This window comes from Anser anser, assembly GCF_964211835.1.
Source record: "Anser anser genome assembly, chromosome: 3".
Taxonomy (NCBI): domain Eukaryota; kingdom Metazoa; phylum Chordata; class Aves; order Anseriformes; family Anatidae; genus Anser; species Anser anser.
The window spans coordinates 57,198,157-57,224,839 of NC_139722.1; the positions used below are offsets into that span (position 1 = coordinate 57,198,157).

General features: G+C 38.0%; 1 protein-coding gene across 1 annotated transcript in view; it reads left to right on the forward strand.

Annotated features, from left to right (window-relative positions):
- RNF217 (ring finger protein 217) overlaps positions 1-26,409 on the forward strand; it is a 60,138-nt gene extending 33,729 nt beyond the window's left edge. Inside the window, exons 3-6 of the mRNA XM_083831582.1 lie at positions 7,018-7,182; positions 13,245-13,446; positions 19,001-19,072; positions 20,173-26,409. Coding sequence (XP_083687708.1) covers positions 7,018-7,182; positions 13,245-13,446; positions 19,001-19,072; positions 20,173-20,246 — 513 coding nt within the window. The 3' untranslated portion in view covers positions 20,247-26,409. The remainder of the gene's footprint in view (positions 1-7,017; positions 7,183-13,244; positions 13,447-19,000; positions 19,073-20,172) is intronic.
- Positions 26,410-26,683: the final 274 nt, after the last annotated feature.

The following is a 26,683-nucleotide window of genomic DNA, read 5'->3' on the forward strand; positions in this document are numbered from 1 at the left end:
AGGAATCACACTATTACTGATAACTTTAGCTGTACAACTCCAGCAAAGATAGGTTTTCCCTGGAACTCTCAGCAAATAAATTTGGGACAGTTGCTGTGTTAGGTGATAACTTCCTGTTGGCTTGCTCCTTCTTAAGAGCTAGAGCTATTGTCTGTCCTGCTCCTTGGTTTGATTTCTTCAGTCCCTTACTATAGAGGTTAAACACTATTGTGGTTTCTCAATATCCTGTGGAGTCTCAATACACAAAACTTTAGAAAGATCAAAACCACCTTTTGACAGCACTTCTAGTAGAAGGCTTGCTTATACTGTGATTTCAATGAAAGAGTAAAAGCAAGATGGCAGGCGGAAGCAGCTTTGAGCTCCCAAAGGTCCATCTTGGTTCCAAAAGATGAACGTTCTGTCTGCAGCATCATGCTCTGTTTTAGTTTTCCATCCAGTTATTAGACTTGTGGTGGTTAATTTCATGATCGAGTTAGCCTTGCCTGGACAAACCAGTTTTCTTCAGTAGGAGTTTAGATGATTGTTTAGATAGGCCTAATTACAGCATAAGATTCAGCCCAGTGTGGAGATTAAAAGGTACAAGGTTGTGTATCCAGTGGAATTGAAACCTCAGTAAAGCTAACTCTGAGATACAAGCTTCTTACATGTATCTGTGCAGTGTTTGAACTGCATGCAAGCTGCCACAAAGTCTGGTGTTGGACTTCAGATCTGGCATTGGACTTATTTGCAGTTTTTTGGCACCGTACACAGAGGTGGAAAATTCCAGCTGCAGGTCAAGTTCCTTCTGCCCGCAGCCATTCTTCTTCGGCCATCCACTTACTGTCCCTTCAGATATAGACAGGATGCATGGTCCAAGGTAGACCCACCGTTGTAATGCTTCTGCAGCAGCCTCTCTTAAGGTGCCAGAGGCTGTGCTGTTCCCTTGAGCCCTGTCACAGTTTGTGTAGCTGTTACATCACGGATGTGCCAACTCCTATTTTATTTTTTTTGTCGTCTTCAAGGCACAAAATGAGTACTGCTGCCCACCAGTGCTCTCTGAGTTAAAATGCTGTGGTTAAAATGTTCTCACCATTCCCCTAGAAATCCTAATCAAAGAAAGAATCGGAGGCTGCCTTATGTGTTGCTAGAAGCTTTTCCCTGCTGCTGTGGTGAAGTGATACGTGTAGTCCTGATCTGTAGGGTTGAAGTCTCCTCTGGGAAACAGACCCTCTCAAAATGCGTGCTTTGAGCTGTGTCCAGGTGTGTTCCCTGGAGGAATGTCTAGTTGACGCAGATCAGAAATGTAATTGGGAAAACGCTATCAAACAGTATGGACAACCATGGTCCAGGGCTTCGGGCTGTTCCCTGAATCTGTGTTGTTTTCTGCCATAGGTGTGGTTTTAGTGAGTTATTTTAAGCTCAGCACATGGAAGAGGTGTAAAAAGAAGGCTATATATGACTGTATATGTGAGTAGTTACATGCACGCGTAGCTGTGGACCATTATCTCTGTTTCCTTATTCTTACGTGATTTCTCATATGTTGTCTGTCTCAAATTATAGGCTCTTTGGAGGCAAAGACAATTTTTTTTTTCCCACATAGGGCATCAGATAGCTCTGACTGGAGACAGAAAGGTCTTACATACTTCCTTGCAAACAGTATAAGCACTAATTGCCACAGAGGAATTCTGAACTGAAGCGCCAGCACTGGAAGTGCTGCCTTCAGAAGAACCAAGTCATGCATGGGGGAAGTCTGCACAGAAGTGTACTGGTAGGATCACCGCACAGAAGGGCTCTGCGCCAGCACCCTTGCTCTCCTATACACTGTAATGAGAAAATGCTGTAAAAAAATACAAGAGTATGTTTGAGTACTCCTTGAGTATTCTGTACCAAGAGTACGTATTTGTAAAATATTATTGACGTTCATAACAATTGATATACCATTTAAAATCATAAATGAACTTAACATCTCACTTTAAAGAGGTACAAAAGGTATTACCTCTGTTAATTTTCCTTGCTATAGCTGTTTTATGTCAGCTAAGCTGATCTAAGCCCAGAAGTTCAGAGTTTGCTACTGCTGTTTTTCATTTTTGAGATCGGAGTCTAGAAAGTTACCATGTCCATGTATGTTGGCAGAGGAAAGGAAGAAAAGGGAAACTTGCTATGCAAACCTCCCTTTTGTCATGAGTGCCCTTAGGACAGCACAGTACAGCAACGTAACTAGTTAGTTTCATACATCAAGTACTGATATCACAAAAGGATCCAGCTTTCCAGTAAGGAGAGACCCTTGCTCTCTATCTTATGACCCAAACTGGGAGTGTAAGATTTCCTTGCTGGCAAGGTTCTAACAAACCTTTGGTAAAAGCTGGTATGCCAAAGTCCAAAGGAAATGGGGGGGAAAAAAATGAAAAATTGGTAGTTAAGCTCCTATGCATGGAACATATGGATATGGGTTTTACTAGAGTGATTATCATGGTTTTTTCTGTCTGTGTTGTTGTTGTTATTTCTATCAGGCCTGGATTTCATCTGTTTTAGTGTTGGCTCTTTGACCTGCCATGAAGAAGCACTTCTTGATTGTTGGACTTTTTCTGCCTTAGCCCGTGAGGTTCATAACACAGTTTTATTGCTTGCTTCTGTGAAGAGATACCATTGTATAAAATAAAGGCTTGAGTGCTTGACTTTGGAAACGTAAATGTTTTTTTTTTTTCAGTGTGGTTCTTACATAAACTGTCTTTTGTTTGAACTACTGAAGCGTTTCTGAAACTCCGTGCTCTAGAACTGGTAGGAGTCTGCGGCTGTGGAGGTGCTGTGATGGAATGAATCTGGGTAGCTGATTCCAATGAGTGTCCCCCCGTCCCCTCCCCCCTCCTGGCTTTTTTGATCAAATTTTAACCTTGAGTTGCAGATATCTTCATGTCTACACATCACTTCAGTCAGCCTTAAGCCCGAACTGCTCTGAAAGCAGTGATTTTGCTGTTCTGTCCCTCTTTGCTCTTAGCTGTTTGTTCCTGCCAGCTTGCTTTTGCTCATGTTGATGTTTTGTTGTCACATTGGGAGCTGGATCAAAGATCAGCTCCAGTGGGACACAAGATTTGTTTGTTTTGTTGTTGCTTATTTTCAGCTGGTACGAGAGAAGGGATGGGTTGGTGATGAGGAGGAGGCAGCTGTTTTGGCAGGAGCCCATATTTTTTTTTTTTTGAAAAAAGTGACTATGTAGCCGTAGTTAGAGATGGTAATTCATGTCATCAACTGCGCAATTTATTCAGCTACCCTAGCGTGTAACCAGCATTCCACTAAGCAGCAGAAAATCCCATAAATCTTTCTGCAGCTTCAAGCTCTCAGAATATTTTTAATGTGAAGTCAGTTTTGCTAACGTCATATTACAATGGTCAGTGCTTTGTGTTGCTGTTACCTACCAATTTTGAAAGGTCTCTTCCTGGGAGGTGAGGAAAATGATAGCTAGAATAGTTTACACTGAAGAGGCTAGCTAAGAAAATGGAAAATGTTAGCCTCAAAGGTCAGTATTTCAGAAAGCTGAGAACTAAGAGGGTTAGTATGAGAAGTTGTGTATTTTTTCTATTTCAAGGGAGATTGATGTCTTGGGTATGTATCCTCTCAATTCTGATCAACTGAAATGGAAATCATAAAATAAAAGGTAAATGTTGGTATAAGGAAAAACATACTTGAAAAAAACACCAAAAGCTGTTTGTATTGTTGTTTTTTCAGATATAGTTTGTCTGCTTTGCTGGACTATAGTATATTTTACTACTTCAGACCATATGAACAGAGTATTTCTGTGTCCTTGTTACGATTTCACGCGCTAATACTGAAGCATAAAGCACATTGTTTGGTTTTCTCAGAAAAGTGGAGGAAGAATGATATAAGAATCTGAAAGACAGCCACAATTGCCCTGTTGTGTTCCTATTTCTTGAGTACTTGCCATGCTGTTACACTGAATCCAAGTTTGAATAGGTTTAGGGTTTTGTTTTTTGGCCACTAGTTCCAAGAAAAGCAAGAATAATAGTTCTTAAAAGAACATACTTTTCTTTGCCTGCTTAATGTATGTTCAGACACTGTGCAACAACAGTCAAGTGGCTCATTCAGAATCTTAAATCTATTTACTAACTCTTTCCTTTTCCACCTTCCACAGAAAACAAGTAACTCCAAACCTTTTAATGAGGTAGATCCCACTAGTTTACTTCAGTTCATCAGGGCCACTCATGGTAACAGATGTTATTCTGAAATCCTACGGTTGCAACCTCATCCTGTGTTTTAGTGTTTCCTAAGTGATGTATTTGGAAACGTCTGATGTCAATGTGCATGCATAAGACTAAGTATATGTCCTGGTGGCTTGTACATTTCTTGCAATTATATGCATGCTATAATAGAAAGACAGAGACTGCAATGAATGTGTCAAAAAAAAAAAAGTTTTAAATTATGTTGTCAATTTTTTTAAGCAAGGAGCTCTAGTTTGCAACTTGCCAGAATATTGTCTTTTTTGTGTGTGTTTTTTTTGTTTGTTTGTTTGTTTAGCATTCAGGTTCCATCTCAAATGACTGAATACTGCATGTGATTAAAGCTAGGACAAGAGAGAATGGCCTCAAGTTGCACCAGAGGAAGTTCTGGTTGGAAATTAGGAGAAATTTCTTCTCAGAAAGAGTTGTTAGGTATTGGAACAGGTTGCCCAGGGAGGTGGTGGAGTCACTGTCCCTGAGCGTGTTTAAGGAAAGGTTGGACGTGGTGCTTAGGGACATGGTTTAGTGGGTGACATTGGTGGTAGGGGGATGGTTGGACCAGATGATTTTGGAGGTCTTTTCCAACCTTAATGATTCTGTGATTCTTTCTGGTTGTAGAACACTTAATCATGGCTACAAGCTTCATCCTTGCCTGAGGCATAATAAATACTGAGTAATGCAATGTAATGCTGGCTAAAATTTGTCTTCCTTAGCAGTAGGTCACTGGGACGTGTGATATTGAAAAACACAAGTTTGAAGCTTGTAGAAAATTACGGGGATAGTGGTCTAGACAGTAAGCCAGTAATCACAGCTATCTGTTGCACATGTTGGTTTCTAAAGGGTTCTGGAAACCTAAGTCAGTGTTGTGTGTGAATTTATGTAGTAAAAATGCTATTCTTCAGATTCTTCAGGGTGGGAAGCTAATTTACTGTTCTGTTGTTCTTAAGAATTATGCACAGATGCAGGATAACATATTTACTTTTACTTAGCATCTGGGCCTGTAGACCAACAAATCCAAGAAATGGCACTGATTATATTTTGTATTTCGGTCGTTTCATACTTCGTCCTGGCCTTGGGTCAGGGATTAGTGTTCTCATGCAAAAAGTAATAGTCTTTGTAATCCACGTGTTGCAGCTGTCATGTATTGTTTCCCTACAAATGAGTTTTATTCTTGTTCTTTCCTTTTTCTGTGCTGCCTCCCTGTGTCTCAGTAACTTATTCATTGACAGAAAGCATCTAATAAGTGTGATTTATTTTTTTTTCCTACATGAAAAATTTTACTGTTTACCTTAGGAAAAAGCCACCCTGTAGCTATAGCAAGCAGTAAGTCATACATGCACAGGATACAGGATATCAGAATTTAACCTATTTCAGTTTTACAGTGTCTGAGTCTTCTTGATATGAAGAAAAAAATGTATGTATTCTAGCACTTTTTTTTTTGGAGAAGGATAATAACTAGTAAATGGTAATTAAAGTGTGTTGGAAAGAGAGAAAGAATCTGTCTACATCTTGAGGCTGCTTTCCTTCTTTGCAGTTCAGACCAGGCAAAGAATTCTGGAGAGGGAAACAATGTCTTATATGTAGTAGGAAAATTGTTAATTCTCTTGAGCATGAGCTCATATTCTTGTACTTGCTGATACTTAGGTTTGGAATGGCATAAAGAGGTAAGCTGAAGTGGTGCACTGAGCAGCACATCATGTAAAGGTAGAATACTTGGTTGAACGCTGCTATGCAGAGTGATACATCACATGATATGAATTAGGCTATGCTGTCAGACACTACTGCAATGCAAAAACACTTGCTTTATACAAAGTTAAAGGCAACCACTGAAAAATGGGTCAGATAGAGTCATAAAAAGTACTCAGCTTGAGCCATTGCATCAATTGTACTCATGTTCAAAATAAAAAAAAATCTTAGTCAAAAACCTAAATGCTATCTATGTATGTAGAACTTAAGGAAAAGTATTAAGAGCAGCAGACAGCTTCATCTTGATCATGCATTAGAGATCAGATCAGCTTTGCGTTAGCATGCTGGTAGTAACGGAAGTAAGAACTGCACGTATGAATAGCAATTCTGGCTGCTCCCCAGCAAAATACTTCAGGGAGATCAGAGTGCCAGCCTTGGCCTCAAAACAGAGCTGAGGCAGCGGGCAGGCAGTCGGCATGTCTGAGCAGAGGGCACAGCAGCTTGTGGTATGCAAGGATTTCCAAAATGCATCCTGGGGGCTTTGCCTGGGTCCTCACGCCTGGACGGAGCTTCCTGAGCAGCATCCCTGCCCCATGCACTGCCAGCACAAATGTGTCTGTGGTGAGCCAGGTACAGAAAGAGCTGTGGCCAAAAAGCTGGGTTTGGTTGAATTCCTCAGTCCGGTCCATCAGCTGGTACAAATTAGGGGCGGTGTGAAGCACAGGCTGTGGCTGGGGTGGTGAGGAGGGCTGAGCAGTTGCTTGAGAGCCATGCCTTCCCCAGCCAGAAGCTGTGCTGCCAAACACAGCTGAAGTAGAGTTATTCCCAAAACCTGGATGTGCCTGTGTCTAACATGGCTTCTGCTTCTTGCTTGCTTTGGTCATGGTCCAGGTGTGAGGCCAGTCATTTGAAAATGAGCACCTGCAGTGTGCCTGTGTTTCTTAGTACTTCTACAAACACAGCAACTCCAACAGCTTTTCTCAAAAATTAGCCAGGCTCTAGAAGAAGGCGTGATGATGATGTGTTTGTTGTAATAATTTAAAACTGAGTGAGTGGGAGGCGTAGATCCTTTATCAATTTAAACATCTTGCAAATGTGTGGTGTTTTCTCACTTGTACAGATCCAGTGTCCATCTTGCCAATTTGTCTGGTGTTTCAAGTGCCACTCGCCTTGGCACGAAGGTGTTAACTGCAAAGAGTACAAAAAGGGAGACAAGCTGTTGCGTCACTGGGCCAATGAGATTGAGCACGGGCAAAGGAATGCCCAGAAGTGTCCAAAATGCAAGGTAAGCCGCCTTCTGGGGATGCACAGGTGGTAGCTTCAAACTGCTTAAATATTTATGTAGAGTAAATATTTGTAGCTTCTATTCTGGATTTGAAACGGAATTCACACTTGTACAAATTCTTACCTTTGACCCTTTGAGAAAAATGGGTCAGGTGTTTTACTTACTCTGCAGACTCTTTGCATGTAAAAGAAACATTAAAGAAATCCTAAGACAAGGCTTTGTTTTATACTTGTAATGAGTGTGTTACAGTCCAAATTATTCCTATAATAAAGCTTTAAAGAAATTTAAAGCTTTAGAGAAATATGATGCTCTTTGTCAGATTTTTTAAAAGAGCTTGGGTGAATTCAGTGCTGAAGTCAGAAAGTACTCCTTATCAACAACTTAACTAAGAGATTTCAATTTTTGGCAAAACCAGAATTTTTTTTAGGCTTGTGAAAGAACTGACATTTAATCCTTCCTCATAAATTAGCTTAATTTTCAACAGAATGAGGTGCAGTCTCATGCCCTAGAAATGCCATTTCCCATCCTTCCATGATAGGAAAGAGATGTCCCACTACTTGAATGTGGTGGAACAGCCCAATATGCCCCTAACCTTTAACGGAGGTGGCTTACGGCTTTTTGCTTTTTTGTTTTTCACAGCAGTTGTCTCCAGTTGCTGATGGTAATAAGTCAAAATCTGGAGATCACCATGGTGGTGGGAGACTGGCTTTTTAGAAAGGGAGTACTTAATTTGAATGTACCTGTTGCTCTACATTTACTTCATGGAGGGGACAAAGTAAGGTAACTAGAACGCTTGGTAGGAAATAAATAGTGAATGGGAAGTTTTACTTCTCAATGTATGAAGTATGTTTAGTCATACTTTGAGCCTTACCCTGTGCAAATAAGAGAATGTTTATCAGTTTACTAAGTTTCTTATTTTGGTCATGGGGAAAGAAATGCCTGTCATGCCATAGCTTGAAATTGAAAGACTTCAAAGCATCAAGAAAAATTTGTAAAGCCATGAAATCAGTGGTCATTTGTTTACCCTTCCTCCCGCATACACATGACTTTTGAATAGATTTAACAACTTCTCATTTGGTAAAAGTTGATAGGTTTGAGCCAGTTCTAAAAAGATTTGATTTCTGGGAAGTCTTACAGTAAAACCCTTTTTCAAACTTTCCTCCTTTGGAGTGGGCAGAAGTATCTGTTTTGGTTTTAATTTCTTGAGTTGAGTCCAGATTCAGATTTTTGGACAATCTGAATGATGTAACTATTGAAATAAGCTGTCCAAAAAAAGGAGAAAACAATGCACCAATGAACATGGAAAAGCAGGGAAAGGAGAGCTGCTAGCTGGAAAGAGAGAAGAATAAAAGACGCCAGCATTAATGTGTGTATCATTAATACATTTTAAATAATCTGACTTTCCAAAACCTAAAGTGTATAGCTGTTTTTAATGGAGTCAGAATAAGAAGGCTGGACACCTGAAACCTAGGTGGTCTAAATCTCTAATTTTGAAGCCTGAAGTTGCGTGAGTTTAGCTATTGATTCCAAAAAGGCTTCAGATTTCTTTATTTTTTTTTTTAATCAAATGAAAATAAAACCTTCTGTATGGTGGGAGGCAAAATGGAAAGTTATGAAATTAGCACAGAAAAAGAACCTTTGTTAAAAAGTCCTTTCTGGTAATGTGATGTTATAAACGAATATCGAAGAGCGAGTTCCATATTTTCATAAACGGTACCTCTAGTATTTTTCTTCAGAGGTGGAAAAAGTTCTTTTTGTTCACAACCTCTGAATGGTTCATATCAACACATTGTTGGTTTTTAAATCAACTCTGTAACTAGCAAATAATCAAAAGAGCCACTTAGTGGTTAGAACAGTCGTACTGTTTTCTTCCGTTCCCCATAATCAGTTAATGAGTATTTAAAAAATATGTATTATGCAGCATTCTTTGTCAAAGGCAATAAAAGGAGTCTGAGTCTGTTCTTCATATGGGGATGAACACACCAATAGCTAAATATTTGGGGATGGGGAGATTGGAGCTAATACTTTTCTGACTCACTCTGTCTACCCCTTAAAACCACTGTATAAAACATAATCAGATGACTACCATATTTGCGATCAAAAAAGAGGAAAGAGGGAAAGAATTGGTAACACACTACTTGATCTGTTGTTCTTCTAGATCCAAGTAGATGATGTTTCAGCATGTTTTATATTGATAATGGTCTTGTTTTAGAGGGAGTTGGCTAAGGCATGCAGATTCGCTATGTATTATTAGATATCTTGCCATAAAATTTGTAACCTTACCTGCCTTTCCCCACTGCTGTTTTTTACTTCAGAAGAAAACACTAAGGAAACATAGAAGAGTGTTTTTTACTTAGAAAGCTTTGAATAGCAGCAGAAATTTAAGTAAACAAGAATGTTAATGGGAATCATGGATCATATACCTCTTACGGTGTGCATTCACCATTCTGATTAATGTGAACGCTATCACACAACACAGGCCATGGCTTTTGAAGGTGATTGAATTATTTTTCCTCTCTGGAGGGAGGAGAATCAGTGCTGCCGTATGGGGAGGTTAAGCCATGCACCAGGCTCCCCTGGGAGGAGTGGCAGCAGAGCAGCAAGTCTCCTCTTCACCCAGCAGTGGCAGGTTTCCCAGAGCCTGTTTCTGTGAACAGGCATCCCTGAACAGCGCGAGGGGGTCAAGTCAGTGATGAAAATGGTTGGTCTTTGTACTCCTGCTGTGGGAGAACCCGCAGTGAGCAAGCCCCATGCCACAGCAGCTGGCTGCAGCCAGCCGTGGCCCTCTGGGCCTTCTAGCACCTGAGCGCTCCTGGCCAGGGGAGCAGGAGCACTCATGTGGTGTCTGACCCGGCAGCAATCGCCTTCCCAACCTACAGTAACCCATCTCTCTCAGCAGATTATGCTGAGGGTAGGGAGAAATATCCCTGTGAACCGAGGCTGGAGTTCATCTGGTGAAATGCCACGCACTCGGCTTGAGAGCAGCCTGGCTGAATCAGACGGAGTTCATCTGGCATCGTCTGTCTGGCAGCGGGTGGCAGCGAGTCCAAGCTCTGCTTGTAATTTTTTGAGTGGATCCCATCCTCACCCAAAAGGGAAAGGTGGTGGGTTTGGATTTCTTTTGGCAACAAAAAATATGGATAAGTACAACTAGTTATTCCAGACTTGCAGCTTTTGAAGATGTATGTGCAGATAAATATTGTCTAAAACATTTGTAATATTTTGTTTTGAAGAAGCAAAGTTCATACAAATTGAAAGTTCATACAAAGTTCATATAATTGCAATATGTGTCCAGAAGAAAAAAACAAAGACAAAACAAAACACAACAACAACAACAAAAAACTATCAACTTAAAATTAAGAGAACAATGCCTCTGAAGGACTTAGACCAGGAGCAAGCAGATTCAAGAGATTTAGGAGTGATTGGAATGGTTGGGTGGCTATCTGGAACTGGGACGCTTCTAGAAAAGTGTAGGTAGAAGGATGCAGACAGTATGCACAAGGTGGATTTTTGTGAGAAGTAGTGAGGGTAGAATGTATAAAACTATTACCAGCAGCTCGTAGAATTTCTTACTACCACATAAAAATAAATTGTTTTGAAACATGAAGTATTTATGGTATGAGTATTTGCATCTAGAGTTTTTGTAAGTTCCAGGCTGTACAGATTTTCAGTTAGACTGGACGGTAACTTCAATATATTGGATTGGTAAATTGGAGGAGAGAAAGGACAGTTCAACAGTCTTGATATTAAACAAAAAAAAAAAGATGCTGCTTCTTAGTGTCATAACTTAATTCCCTCATTTACATTTTTAAAGTAGAGATACGTCACTGAAGCAGCAGATACGCAAAGGTGCCTGTAAAATTATAAAATCCTGTATAGCTACTGTTTAAATTTCATTCCTCTGAAAAGCTAATTGGAATAAAATTTTAAAAGCAATTTGTTAAGATACAGTGAGGTCCCTGTGTGCAAACTCAGTAACTCAGAATTAAAATTCCTCAATTTCAGTTGAAATTAATGCCTTATGAACTAAATTAAACTTTGGCTCGATGAGTACGGTCAACAATTTTTTATATAAGACCTGTACAGGAAAAGCAAAACTCAAGCTGACAATATCCCTTTAAAAAAAAAAAAAGTGAAATTGGTATAACGTTGGGTAGACTTTTTTTTTTAGTTTGCTTGCATTGAACATTTAAATGTGAAAGTTTTGAAATCAAGTAGCTTATAAAGCTCATCGGCAATGGTATTCTTTTTAGGTGCTTCTGGAAAACAGGGTACCTCTGATACAGGTGAAGGAATGATACAAACAAACTGAACGGTGGGCTTCCTCAACATAGAGGGGAGCAATTGTTTAGTCGGCCTATTTGGATCCCTTCTGTTGGATGAATGCAAGTCCTCTGTGTCTACCAGAGTGGCATTTTATAGTGCAATCTTTGTGCGTGTGAATGTCTTTCCTATCTTTTTGCCTGAAAGAAGTGTTTGAAAGTGCAAAAATAAATTCTGAGATGTCTAACATCGGCACAAAGATGTCGGCAGACCTACCTGGAGCTACTTTTCACTGCATCTGCCCTGCAGTCTTTTAAGCACTGCCGGTGGAAAATGTCAGCTTGTTACATACGTGAAGTTCCAATTTCAGTAGCAGTTGAGGTGGAAGAAGTTTCTCAGATCCCAGATGAACCATGACCAGCACCACACCTGGCCCTTTCAAGAATGTCTGATACCCTAGGAATCACAAGCCTCTCTTGAGGTTAGAGGCTTCAGCTGTACCTGAGCTTTCATCACCTCTGGTGCTTGCAGGGCCATTAAGTGGTGATGTCTTGTCTTTACCCGTACCTCCCTTCAAAATACTCGTGTAGATACGAGTAAGAAGTTAAGGAGGCATTCATCACAAGTTTCAGTGAGTAAAACTCCTGTTGGATCTAAAGGGAGGAAAAGCTGTTCCCAGGGAGGGCGGTGAAGTCTGGAACAGGTCGCTCAAAGAGACTGTGACATACCCATACTTGAAGACTCTAAAATCTGGTGGGACAAGGCTTGGAGCAGTCTAATCTGATTCTGAAGTTAGCCCACCACTGAGCTAGGGGTTAAAAGAGGTGACATCTGAGGGTTACTTCCAACCTCAATCATTGTGTAATTTTATCTGCAGTTACATTGTGGAGCATGGGGGGTGGCAGTATTAATCCATCTTGTAAGTTAGGAAAAGTGTTTACCACCCCATTAGCTATGTTTTTAGCTGGCAAGATTTAGAAGTAGTTGTGTAATCAACGTTGCAGTGCATAATGTGGTTTAGTGAAATACCGTCAGGACTACCTCTCTTCTAAGTTTCTCAGAACTATTAACTAAAACTGAAGCATTACAAAATCTGTGCAAAGTGAGTAAATGTACCAATTGTGCAGAAGTATATGGAGGTATAGAAATGGTAAATTATTATTAAGCTATTTTATGCAGACAATCAGCAGAAAGATGGAAGGCTAGGCAGCCTGGCTTAATGCTGTGTTAAAAATAAATAGAAATCCTGTGCTTTTTAAGTCCCTCATCCTGAAGCAGAGCCTTTCTTGTTTTATTACAAAATGCCAAATCAATTTGTGATGGTAATGGGTCAGGGAGTGGGGCCACAGGTGACATAAAAGGGAAACCCATCTATGGAGGGGTGAGCCAGAGTTCACAACTATATTTACTGTGATGCTCTGGTTTTTAATGAAGTTAGGTGCTAATGTGTCTGCTTGGGTAGTAAAAATAATTTTTCATCTTCAGTAAGGGTAAGGATCACTCAGATGCTCATCTGAGACAACGACTTTAAGCAAAGAGCAAGAATTATGTGGGAAGGCATTTCTTATGTAGAAGCCTGGAAACAGCTATAACTCGTGTTTGGTGGTCTGAAACACGCCTTAGAAAACGTTATTGTCTTAGGACAGCTGCAATCTCTATTAGTGCAGATGCCGAGTTCAGCAAGGGGCTGCTTGCAGTATCTCTTCATCTGATGCATATGGATTGCGCTGGAGCGGTGCCTGCTTTTCCATGCTCCGGGGACTAAAAATAGCCTTTTCTTTTTCTTTCTGCTTGTGAAGATCCACATCCAGAGGACAGAAGGGTGTGACCACATGACCTGTTCCCAGTGTAACACTAATTTCTGTTACCGCTGCGGGGAGAGATACCGCCAGCTCCGTTTCTTTGGAGATCACACATCAAACCTCAGTATATTTGGATGCAAATACCGCTACCTCCCCGAGAGACCACATTTGAGGAGATTGGTGCGAGGCTCTGTCTGTGGTGAGTGGATAAACGTGCTTTGTAGAGAGCTGCACAAAGAGGTGACTGGGGAGGGCAGCAGATCAATATCTTTATATCTATCTATCTATATGTTTAAAATATAGGATGGACATTTTTTTAGTTATGTAAAAGGTGCTTTACTAAATATATTAAAACATATAGCATTTGGGGTCCTTTCGTCAATGGTTTGTGTGTGAATAAGTATTGTCCTCTCCTGATAGTTTCTGTTTCCTAACATTTTTCAGTAATATGTAAGCAAATTGGAAAAATACACAAGGAAACCAGCAAAAATGAGTCTTGGTGTAAGCTAGCCTTAAAGAAGAATTTTAGTTCGTTCCATAGAAAATTCACTTTACTTGTAAATCTCATGCATTGATTTCAGGTACCTAAATAGACCTGTTATGTTGCAATATGTGAAACTAGAGTGCAGTGGTTTCACAGAAGATATTTTGGTGAAACTTCGCTGTGCAATGCTCGGACTGTTGACAAGATAAATGTCTTTACATTTTATATTTTTGTCTGCATTTTTTTCATTTTGTTGTACAACTGCCTCTATTGGTCTGTGCTTTTCTCTGCTGGCATGCAAATCGAGAAGCACTTGCTCAAACATGCTCTGAAAGCTACACCACAGTGTATAGCAGCTGAAACCTAGATCTGAAGGAGGAGCTGACTGTTGCCAAGCTGAACAAGGTTTGGTGACTAAGCTGGAGTGGAGTCCAGCACCTCAGCTACGTGTCTAGATTGGTGTGCTTGTGCAACACTTAATGCGATGTTTGTTCCCAATAATGGATTTGTATGCTGAACTGGGGGATACCTAAGCTGTCCAGTAGGATCAGAGGAGGGAAGGAAATGCCTGAAATCCTGTATTTCCTGTGGAGCAAGCTTTCCAGGTGTCTTCTGAGGTTTTGGTGCTGGCTATCAGTTGATGACTGCCTGTTAAATTGTTCCTCGGTAGCCCTTTTGAGAGGGACTAGATCTGTGTGATTTCACTAACAGGAAGATATGAAGCAGTCAATATGCATGTTTTCACTCTTGCATTTTCTAGAGAGAAATTCCAACATTTGAGAAGATCTATTAAAGATTAAAGACAATGCTGGCACTAGAGCACATGGATATAAACTGTTCATGAATAAATTTAGGCTTAAAATTCAAGGGCTGTTTCAAAGCACTTGGTAAGGTTTCAGAAGAGCTTAAAGTAAAAGAAACATTGGCCTACAATGTAAGCTGCTGTAAATGGACCTTGGTGTATTTGGTGGAATTGCTACCTGTGATAGCAGGGGACTGAGCTCAGGGACTTTACAAATTCTGTTCTGCATACGTGCAGAATCATGGGTAAAGTTATCCCAGTGAAATTGCTATGTTCAGTGTAGATGGAAATAAAAATAAATATTTTTATCATATTATTTTATCATATTATAGATCTGCCAACAACTACATTATTCCTGTCTTAATTGTCCAATGCTTTACACGTAAGATATATGAATAACAAGTTTACGTGTTTTAATGCATGTACAATAGTGTTTATTTTTTCCCTGTTTTCTTTACCGACAAAGAAATGTGGAAGTGCATATATCAGTTAAAATTCAGTGGTGAAGATGTGTATGTTCATATCTATAAAAACATACATAGAGAACATGTAATATGTTTTGCTTTCGCTTCCTGTTCGTGTGCTTGTGATTTGCCTTAATTTAGTAAGCCAAGAAAGATTAGCAGAGCTCAGAGCCTCAACCTAAATTGCTTCTAGGGTTTTCTCTTAAAATTTCTCTCCAGCATTAACCTCTGTCATTGTGTTATTTCCCATGGGGATGTTCATCAGTTCAGTAGAGACAGCACTAGCTGAACCTGCCAGAAAAATGTACTAATTGGTGAGATTTTTCAGCATAGCTTGTTAACAATCAAGCTCACAAGGATGCAGAGAATTCTGCCTTGATGCCCACAACCCTAAATTCCTCAGTCATCTCTAGTAGGACTTGTAAATAGCTTAATGCTTTGTCAGTTGGTGTTACAGGGCAAGACCGGGCTCTGGCTCCATTCTGAAGAGTCGTCAGAAAGAGGAGACCATAGCAGAGGAACAGGCCATTAAAAGTATAGTCTCTAAATTTTAGTAGCATGTTGCATTTAAAAAAAAAAAAAAAAAAAAAGCTAGACTTACTGCAGTAAAATGACACTGCTCCGTGGCTAAGTAGTGGAAATTAAGAGGACATTAACTTGGCTGCCAGTGGGAGACTGGTGAAGTGTTGCTAAATACCTTTTCTTCTGTCACTTTTTTATTTTCTTGCTATGGAGAGAAAATAAGTGTGGTGATTTTGTAGTCTGAACAGCAAAGGTTCTTTGGCTTGTTTCTACTAAATCTGGGCGGGTAGGGTGTATAGAAAGGAAAGAACATTTCACGGCAGATTGGCATCATATTTTCTGTTAAGCAGCAAATGTGTGTGCCTACCGTCATAGACTGTTCTGTCATAAAAATAGGAGAAAAGCATTTATGGCAACATGTATTTCAACACACTTTTCTTCAAAAACAAATGGTTTTGTAAAGGTGATAGAAACCCGAGAGAGAAGAAAATACACTGGGAGCAAAAGGAGTCTCTGTTTTTTTGATGTTCCTTCTCTTCCTTCCCCTTCTTGCCATTTAGCCGGTATATTCTTTAAAGGAATTTAGAAGAACTTTGTCCTGTGGCCAGTACTGTAAGATGAAATTGCTAGGACTGAAGGGTAAAAAGCTGACTTTGAGATTTTTATCCTCATAGTAATTTGACTCCGTCTGGCTAATTTGGAGGCAGAACAGTTGGTTACAACCAGAGTTAGTGATGAACTGTGTTGGTTATTGAACGCAGGAAGGAAATATATGTTCAGCTGTCTTTAAATGTAAGATGCTGCTTAAGTACCACCTGAATTCAGTTGGGTGAATTATGTTCAAAATCAGTTGCTACATACTACATGGATACATAATAGGGCACACAACACATAATGGTGCTATAAAGCAAGTGAAGTATTTTGCATAGTAAATAGTATCTCAGATAGGATTCTGAAAGCAGCTTATCTTCAAATCTGATATATACTGTTGTCCCAAGACAGAGCAAGATTCACTTTAGGCATGGTTTTGAGCACTGCAGCAGGAAGCATATTTTGCTAGAATCCAACCTCCATTATCAACTTTGTCATTCAAGTTGGTCTTAGTACTACAAGATTTCCTATGTACATTTGATAGGACTTTTAAAAAACAGATGCAAACTTGTATTAGCACTGTGACTGTTTTGATTTGTAAGTAGATAACTTGTAATGATTGTTTAAGCATACACAGCTATTTAGTTAGACTAATTTTTATTATTTTTCCATATGCTAGTGATTAAATTTGTTTTCTAAAGCTAGTATATAAAGTTTTTGATGGCAAAGAATTCTCTAAGGATTTCTGGATTTTCATAAATATTACCCAAAACCCCACAACCAAAACCAATTATGTAAGAAGAAAAACATTCCCTCATGTTTTCTAAATGTTTCCTAATTTGGCAGAAAAATATCATTCTGTATATCTAATGAAACTCCTCTGAAAAAACCTGCAGTTATTACTTTACTACAGATATCTAAGTCTTCATGCTAGGTACATCTGTAGAGAATTGTCTCCTGTTGCGTAGAACTTCTTCAGCGTTTCCCTTTTTAGGCATCTTTTCTTTGCAACAGTTTCTGTAACTATCCTTAAAAACTAACTTTGAACATTACCAAACTGGTTACCATAACATAATGCTGAGTTCACTGCGCGGACTAGTGACCCAAGATTTTATTCATTGATGTGGCAAGGCTTTTATGTTTGCTCTATTTGCTAGCAGTCGCAGAGCTGACAGAAATAGGACAGTGGATCCTTGGGAAATTTAGTGACTGTAATAAACATCCATAGTCTCAACAGGGTTTCTTAGTGTGTCACAATTCTCTCTGTGATTAAGAGCCTCGTAGTCCTTCGCACTATGATAAACAATGTGTGTCAAACCGCATCTGGATAGAAAGCAATATTCAGTCAGACATTCAAAACACAGTATTTTATAACTGGTTTCATACCAAGTTAATAAATTTTTGGAGTAAAATATAGATATTGCCTACTTCGCAGTGATTGCTGCTATTTATGCTCTTAGCTGATGGTGATTAGTATAAGGCTTGCTCACCTTGTGAGAACTTTTTCCTTTATCTTTCTTTACCTTTGTAAAATGTAAAATTAAGGACTTACATATAGTACATATGTAAGTAGAAAAAGTATTTTATTTTTAAAGAATAACCTTTAAAACAATTTGTTGATAACCAAAGGAAGATCTAGCTAGTGAACTCAGGTTGTCCCCTGAGATCTTGGGACAAATAGACTAAACTAAACTTTATATTCACAGAGAGAAGGAAAAAGTCAGCCATTCGTGCTTTATTGCAGTTCTGAGTTAGTGTGTCAAATGTAAGTAAACGAGTTCTTAAACTGAATTAACTTAGGAAGCATTGTTTATGTGAGCAAAGAGGTGACTCCAGTCAAAAGCTTGCTTAGCCCTTCTGCAGAATCTATTGCTGTGTACTTAGTCACTAGTTCAGTGGTTTAAGTTTTCAATAATTTTGGTACCAAACATGTCGTAGTTTTCTAACATTCAAATTACATGGTTATTAGTAAAGTATATAGAGAGTTTATACCTCAAAACAGAATTCTGTAAACTTTTTTGAGATTAAGGGCTTCAGTAATGTTTTTTAATGTTTTTAATCACTTTTTTGGTATTTTCTTGAGGTTTTTGATCACGTTCCTTCTTCAGTCTACACTTGAATAATTTATTTGAGGCAATGACAACTTCTGTGATTACAGAATGCAGTGCAGTGGAGTCCCCAAAAGGTCGACCATTAGGATGCCTAGCAACTAGAGTAATACCAATAATATTTGCCAATTTTTCCTTCTAGGAATTAATGTTTCCCACCCACAACACTCCTGTGAAATTTAAAAACTATCAAAACAAGTGTGAAAAGAACCAATTCATTTTACCACTGTAAATATTTCCAGAGTATCTCATTTTTCCTTCAGACTGCCCAAATTAGTGGCTCAGGTTATGGAGAGGTTTACGTCATTGTTGAATGAAGTAATCCATTTATTGAAATCTGATACAAGTGACTTGAGAGAGGGTAGGGTAGGGAAGAGAGAGGTAACAAACTCACTTTTCCTCCCTTTCCATAAGTAATCTTTCAAACACGTGCTTGACGTAGAGTATTGTTTAATCTTGAATTCCTGTTCAAACTGCTGATATATCAGTAAAATGCTTATTCTGCAATGTTTTCAAGCTACTAAGACAAGTTACATCTTTGAACTAGCCATCTGGCCAACAGAGAAAGAGAGCAAGCGAGAGAGATACTGCTCTTCAACACAAGAAAGATAATTAGGATTCCAAGTTCAGTTTTTAATAATGACTTTAGCAATGGGTATCCTAACATAGTATTTAAAAAATAAACCAGCTTTTGAGATGTCAGATATACAAGCATTTATGGGTGGTTCAAAAGGGAAAAATAAAATGCTTACTTTGAATTGTTAATGAATTTTGTGTTTCAGCTGGAAAACTACTCATTACACCCCTAATACTGGTTCTGGGACTGGCACTGGGAGCCATAGCTGTTGTAATAGGTAAGAATTATACATATTGAATGAGTCTGATTTTGTAGTTACTATCTATGACTTTGACATCTTAGCATTTTTATCTGTTAGAGATGGACACAAAAAAAAAAGAGTACAATTTTCATAGATAAACTTTTAGTATAAAGCATGTGCCTTTTTTTCTAAATTAATTTGTCTTTAGAATCTTACCAGCCAGTCTCAGCCTGATTCAATGCATAGGCTGCCAAATTGGATTCAAGCACAAAAAGATGTACCATGAATTAATTTGATATAGTATCAAAACTCTGTTAATGCGTTTGTATTAACTGTGGATGCAGTTATTCTCATAAATCTGTTCTTTGCCCAGCTGGTGGTAAGAGAAAGGAGGTGATACTTTTCCTCTGGACTTGAAAGAGTGCCTCTTCTAACAAACTATTTTCTCACTTGAATAAATCTGTGGTTGGTGTTGTTTATTATTATTATTATTTTGTTTGTTTGCTTTTTGTCATTTATGGCTTTTTCTCAAAAGACTTTTAAAAATATAGTCCCCTGCCTGGGCAGGGATAAATATTTCGTATTACTTCACAATAGATAATAAGGATGTTTGTAAAATGAATAATTTGTATATAATTCCTTCAATGAAGATGAAACTGATTGAATTAAAGGTTAAGAGAATTTTTAAAGTATTGATAATCTGCAGAGGAAGAAATGAACCTTGAATTAAAAAGTTATAAGTAGGCATGTCTTAGCATGTTACATGTTTATGAAAATGAGTTAAATTAAATCAACCTTGAAGTCAGATCTAAGAATTTCCAAAGTACTGTTAAAGCTTTTAACTTTGTATCTTATACACAACAAACCGTAGTTCAGGAATAAATTTTTGTCAGAGATGGGAAGTGGGGTTAGCAGGAATTTTTTCTACACTTTCTCTGTTTAGTTTATTTTAACTGGTTGCCAAAGAGACTGTTGCAGGCTAGTATTTTCTTCTGCTTGTCCCAAATACCTTGTCTAAATTCTCTTAAGACATGGAAAGCTGCATCTTAGTACTCTACATATATTGAAAGAATACAGTGCATGCACAAAAGATTTCATTTAACTATGGCCTTCTTATTATTTTCTTATTTTGGCAGGTTTATTTGTGTTTCCTATCTATTGCCTTTGTAAAAAGCAGAGGAAGAGGTCACGGACAGGTATGCCCTGGTAAGGATGGGCCATACTCACCTGAACTAAGCTGGTCCTGCAAGGGCTATACACGGTTTGTGCTGCAGAGCAATGCAGTTCTGGTAACAGCATCACAGCCACCGCCCTGGAAGAAAAGTGGGGGATCTCCTGCCGTCTTCCCTCAGCTGAAACACTACTGCAGACCAGAAAGCCTCTTTGCTCTGGTGCACTCTGAACAAGATGGGCCCCCTGACTGCTGCTTTTTAAATGTTTTTTTTATTATTATTATTATTATTACTTTGGAGGGTTGGTTTTTGTTTCGAAGATTTAAGTCTAAGTTTCTGAACTAGACAATCAAAGTCTGTATTGTAGCCACAACTCTACTACCGATTTGGCCTGTGAAGAAAGCATTTTACTGCTAATGTGCTCCGTTTAACTTCAGTGTCGGCCTTTAAGGGGGAAATGCTTAGAAGTGTTTGGACTCTTACTGTACACTGAGCATACTACTTTTGGTATTAAAAACTACTTCTGTAAATAACTTCCATCACACAGCATTCTGTTCAGCATACCAAAACCCCGTCACATGCCAGAACATGACAGCTGGTTATCTTCTGAGTCGTCCTGCTAGCAAGCAAGAGTGTAGATCACATTTGTGCGGCATGGATTGCCACAGCCAAATAATAGTGCCTCAAAAAGAAACATTATTATTATTACTATTATTGAAACTCAGTAATACTTACAAATATGCTGATTGGATTTGCTTTCATATTTATTTTTTTGACACTCCAATAATATTGATTGTGAGGGGTGACGAATTTGTTAGAGGAGTACAGCATTTTGAACTTCCCTCAGTACAAAAAAAGATTTGAAGGGATTAGATAACAAGAAGTAACTAGAGATAGAACAGGCCACTGATATCCACTGAAATGTGACACAGAATGTGCAAGGAAATTTGTTTGCAGGGAAGCTGGAAACCTGCTCTTCTTTTCTGACTTGACATATAGTACAAATGCTACACACTAGTTGTGTGAAGATTGACTTGGTGGAATTTTGTAACCTAAACAGCATGTATGTTTGTTTTATAAGCAGCCTGCATAAGTCTTAGAGGATCCACTGATGTCTCTTCAGGAAAATTTGTGAATTTTGAGTAAGGGAAGGGATCATGAGTTGTTAGACCATTTCACTTTTTTTCTCTGCTTCCAGTGTTGCTGCTCTTGGTGCATTACAGATCTGAAGAGAATAGTGATCTGTGCTCTCTTTTCCTAAATTCAGAGAACCACTGTTTGTCACTGGACCTTTTTCTTGGCACATCACCATCAGAGCAATGTAATTCAGAGTCAAGAATCAGCAAAGAGTTTTTTCATTTCTAGTTACAATCCAAATTTGTCATACAAATAAACCTGAAAGAAAATAGAATAAAGTAAATTTGTGTGAGCAGAACACTGGTACACTAAAGAGAGGAAATGAATAAGAGAAATATCTACTTTGTACTTAAAAAAAAAAAAAAAAGGTGATCTTGAAGATTAGATTTGTACTGTGAAGGTACTTTTTTTGAGTGTTTGAAGATACATATGTATGTGTGTGTAATATATACATATTTATGTGGGAGATGGGGAAGCAGGAAGATGAGCAATGTCTTTAGTGTACAGACCTCAAAATTTAGGCTCACAAACAGCATATCTTTTGAGAGGATGTACTTTGCACCACTTTCTCTGAAAATGTATTATTAAATCTGAATCGATTTGTAACTTTTCAAGTAAATAGTCTGCTTCCCCCCCACGATACTCTGATATCGTAAGATACTCACTTTGACTTCAAAGCCTCAGTGGAAGAAACTGATAATTTTAGTTACCTGGAAACACAAATATCAGCTTTCAGTAGATGGCTAGTATGTGTGTTTTCAGTCAACTTCTGGTTTGTTTTCCTGGTTTGTTGTTTTTGTTTTTTTTCTTTTCCCCTTGTTGAAACAGTGCATACAAGCACACCGTGGCAGTCAACAGTACTTAATTTTTTCATTTGAATTGAAGGGCATGTTGACCCTGTTGTCCTATCAATAGAAACAGTATCTTTCTAAGACTTGCATATTAAGCTAGGAAGCAATGACATTTAGAAGTAAAGTTCAAATACTATTCTCAATGCAAATGCACCTGCTAATTAAATTTCTTCTATGACACATCAGTTTTCTATTTGTGTTCTACCTGCAGGTTGGAAGCTGCCTTAAAATCAAGTCCTGTTTTTGAGTGTGTTTTCTGAGGCCGTACATATCAGTTGTCTTTGGCTTACTCAGGGATTCTTATTCCTTTCTTTAAATGTCAAATGATGAAGATATTTTTGTATTATTTAGCAAACCTTCAGACCTCAGAGAGTGAGAGATGCATATATATATATATATATAAATAAAAAATAGATTTGGTTTTGCAATGCAGTCTGTAATATGGTGTCAAACTATTCCACTTGAGAATATTTTAGTACTTGAGATTATCTGTAATTAACTATTCAGTAGATTAATTTCCTTTGTTTTCCTGTTTCTTTATGAGTATGAGAGATACTCTTGTCGTCTTAGCTGTTTTCTCTGCTGTTTGCCATTTTCACAGTTCCCGTGAGTTCAGTAAAATCAGAAATTAAGATGCTAGAATAAAGAGCATAAAGGGAAGATAATAGATCTGCATTTATTTTACATTCAACAGCATGTTGTTGTGAGTGGAGGGAAAGGCACATACATCTCAGCTCCTGCATTATCATTTCACTTCATCGTAGGAAATCTTACAGACATCAAAGTCATGCCATTTATTTTACAATCATTAATTGGTAAGTTTTAAGGAAATGGGATAAGCTTAGTTGTAAGGAACTTCAGGGATGTTTTCCACTACCTAAAGGTGTTTTGGTTTTTGTAGCTGTACACTTAAGAAGCCATCAGACTGTTCCACTCCATCTTTGTTAGCAGGAAACTTCATCAGACAGTCAAATTAACCTGTTAAGGCAGATTACATGTTACTTTATGCTGAATTGTTTCACCATATTCAAGACTATTTATTCTTCTGAGAAGTTCTTGCTCACCAATATCCGTATTCAGATTAAGTGCTTAAATCCATTCAGCATTAGCCTTATTTCTAGACTGAGGAGATTTCACCAGCTGGGTCAAGTTTCAGGGCTGCTCAACCATATCTATGGCTGGATGATTTTTCCTGCTGCAGCTTCTCAGAATATAGTTACATGCATTTGCAGAGGTCATCCAGTTTGTGACTGTAAAATAATTGTATGTTTCCTTCTTGTAAATCTATTTGCAGGTGAGAGTAGGAAACTAAGAATACAAGCAAGAGGCAGGAGTGCAATTGAGTGCTTTGGCTGACCTATCAGTTTTAGTTCTGCAGAAGAAATACTGTTACTTTTCAATTCTCATCGCATTTATTATATAGCAGTATACTCATTTTTCAAATTTCATTAAAATACAGTGCACTTTGATCTATTATCTTCCTCGGGGGCAGTGCAAATGTATGTGTACGTAAGAGAGGATTTTGCATTTGTTTTTGATGTTACTAATGCTTACTTCATAACTCTTCCTGGTATGATAGCTTTTTGTTTGCTTGTTTGTTAATTTACATCTAGTTATTGGTTCTGAAAGTTTGATCAATGTGAAGTTTTACTTATTAAAAAATATTAATTTGTAGGGACTACTGCCAATTCCACTAGAGGGTATTTTGGATCACTGTCAGGTGTTCCTTTTAGCCAGAGGGCTTTCTGTTCTTCCGAAGACTGCCTTAGTTTGTGTGATGTTCAGTGGTGGGTAGGAGAGAGTGATTCTGCCAGAGGATACAAATTTTCCAGTGATTGAATGGTTTCTCAGTTAGATCTGAGAAACTGTTTTGTGTTCAATGGCCAAATAGGCTGAGCTGGTTTTTTTGTTTTGTTTTTTTTTTTAATTTAGTTGTGGCGGTTTGTTTCCTGAGCAGACCTTGCATCATTCATAATTCTTGGTATGATAATAATTGTGTGGTGCCAAGTTGTGGATGAGAACCATGGATTACTGTTACTTTATAATCTGTATTAGTCTTCTGTTGGTTTTGCTGATGGAAAGAATCCCGCATGAGGAAGTTACTAGAGAGATTTCTGTTTCTTCTAATTTTGCAGCCTTACACTTGCAGTGGGTCAGCTCTTAACATCAGCCACAGCTGCATTAAACCAGGAAGGTTATATCCCTTTCTGTGCCAGCACAGAATTGGCCCAAAATACTTTGATAGTCCAAAATAGTTCAGTGTTCCAAAATACTAGAAAACATCTTGGCAGCCATTGTTGATAAGTATTGTTCAGCAACTTGAAATCTTTTATTTCTGAAGAAGTGCAAACTATCATAATGACCATTCTCTCACTTGCAGAGTAATACTACTAGGGTTGTCTAATAAGTGCAGGAGAGGGCAGGACATAGGGAAGATTTTCCAAACAGCTTTCTTATTCAAGTAATTTGTATGGGGAATGAATACGAGCTTTTAATATAAGAGACCTTAATGCTTTGAGTCACCAATAACATAAGAAACAACATCCACAGGCAGCATTAAACATTTTAAAATTCTGCTGTCTTTGGTGTAACAGATGTTAACACAGTGTAAGAATTGGAAATACAGATGTTTAATATTTCTCAGACTTAACATAAATTTGAAAAAGACGGCACATATTTAAAAAGTTATATTGCTGGTTTGTCTGGCTTGTGCTATTGTTAGATGAAAAAACAGCTGCACCTTGATTCAAAGGCAAGACTAGCAGTGTTTTCACTGCTGAAGCTGACACAACACCCACAAACTTTTTTAAAATTAAAATCCACAAACTAACAAATGCGTAGGATTATAACTTCTTAGCTGTTTCTTCCTTATTCTGTACATATGGGCTCAGGATCTGTACACTCTCTCCAGTAAGGAGTGGAGTGCTCATACTAGGCAATTAATCACTAATGCTCTTAGCCAGACAGTGAAACACCATAACGTAGGGAAATGAAATCGGTGCATGCTCTGATTTCAAAGGTGAACATTTGTAGTAAGCTTTAATTACTTATTCCCTATTTAAAAATAAATACATAAATTTCTAAATATAATTCCAACTGTTCACATCTAAATATATCTTCCTTTAATAAAATAAGGAACAGGTGTAATAATAATTAGTTTAAAAACACAGAATAAACTTTTTTGGAGCTTACTTGGCTTATCAAAATTAAATGTACATCTGAAGTGTGTTCTATGGATCACAGTCAGAAGAGGAGAAAGTTATTGCATAAAAAATGCATTTTACATATAATTTTTTTGCATAAAAATTGATTTTGCACATACCTCTTTGAACATTGTTGCATGCTAGCCCCATTCAATCTTTATCTTGCTGAAAACTTGGCAAACTGAAAACAGTATTGTTGCTATTTTATCCTTCTGTTACTAACTGATCGTATTAATAATGCAATGACACATTTACCTTATGTTTAGAATGAAAATCTACTTACAGCATCTAAACAATCTGTCCACGTATTTTAAACCTGCCTTGTAAAAGTGCAGATGCAGTCAAGAAACTTCTTTTGTATTTGTTACCATGAAGGTGGTCAAACACTGGCATAGGATTTCTGGAGAGGTGGTTGATAGCCCAAGCATGTCAGTGTTCAAGAGGCATTTGAACATGCCCAGTGACACGATTTAACTTTTGGTTAGCCCTGAAGTCACCAGGCGGTTGGACTTGATGATCTCTGTAAGCCCTTTCCAACTGAACTGTTCTATTCTTATGCAAGCTGTGGGTAAACAGATGGATTCAGTCCTTAGTCGCTATCTTTTTGCATTAAAAAATGCACAGTAAAGTGTTCATATCGATTTACATTATGCTACTTCATGTTCAGAAATTGCAAGGACAGAGTAGATGTTCCGTTTCACTGTTTACCATCTCATAATGAAATGTTTACTATATTTCTATTTATTATACATTTTATTTCTAATGCTCTCCTTTCACTTCCAAATTTCATAATTTGAAACTGATTTGTGAAAATAGCCACAGACAAAATTGGATCGTGGAAAATGATCATGTAATAAGTGGTTTAAGTAAGATTTTGCTGAGCTATACCAGGAAAAGATTCTCTGTTGTATTTAACTTAAACGCAAACTGTTGAAATTTGTTTTTCTTTAGGGCTTCTAGTTTTGCATTTTTTTAATTTAATTAAACTGCCTTTTCTGTTACATAACTAATCATCTGAGTCCAAATAACTTTTTTTTAAGGTATTTGTTGAAATGTATTTTGCCTGTGGTAGAGATGAGAATAAATAATAGGTGTTGAGAAGAAGAAAAATGATCTGTGTTTCTGAGAAGGTTGTCAAAGCTGAACTTCATCTTAATTACTTGAGAAGTCAATGAGAAATCTTTCCTGTCCCATCTCTTTTTTATCTTAATGTGAAGAATTCCCCTTAAAATAAGGTTAATTTGAATGGATAGTGAAACAATAGATCATTTTTAGTTGAGGTGC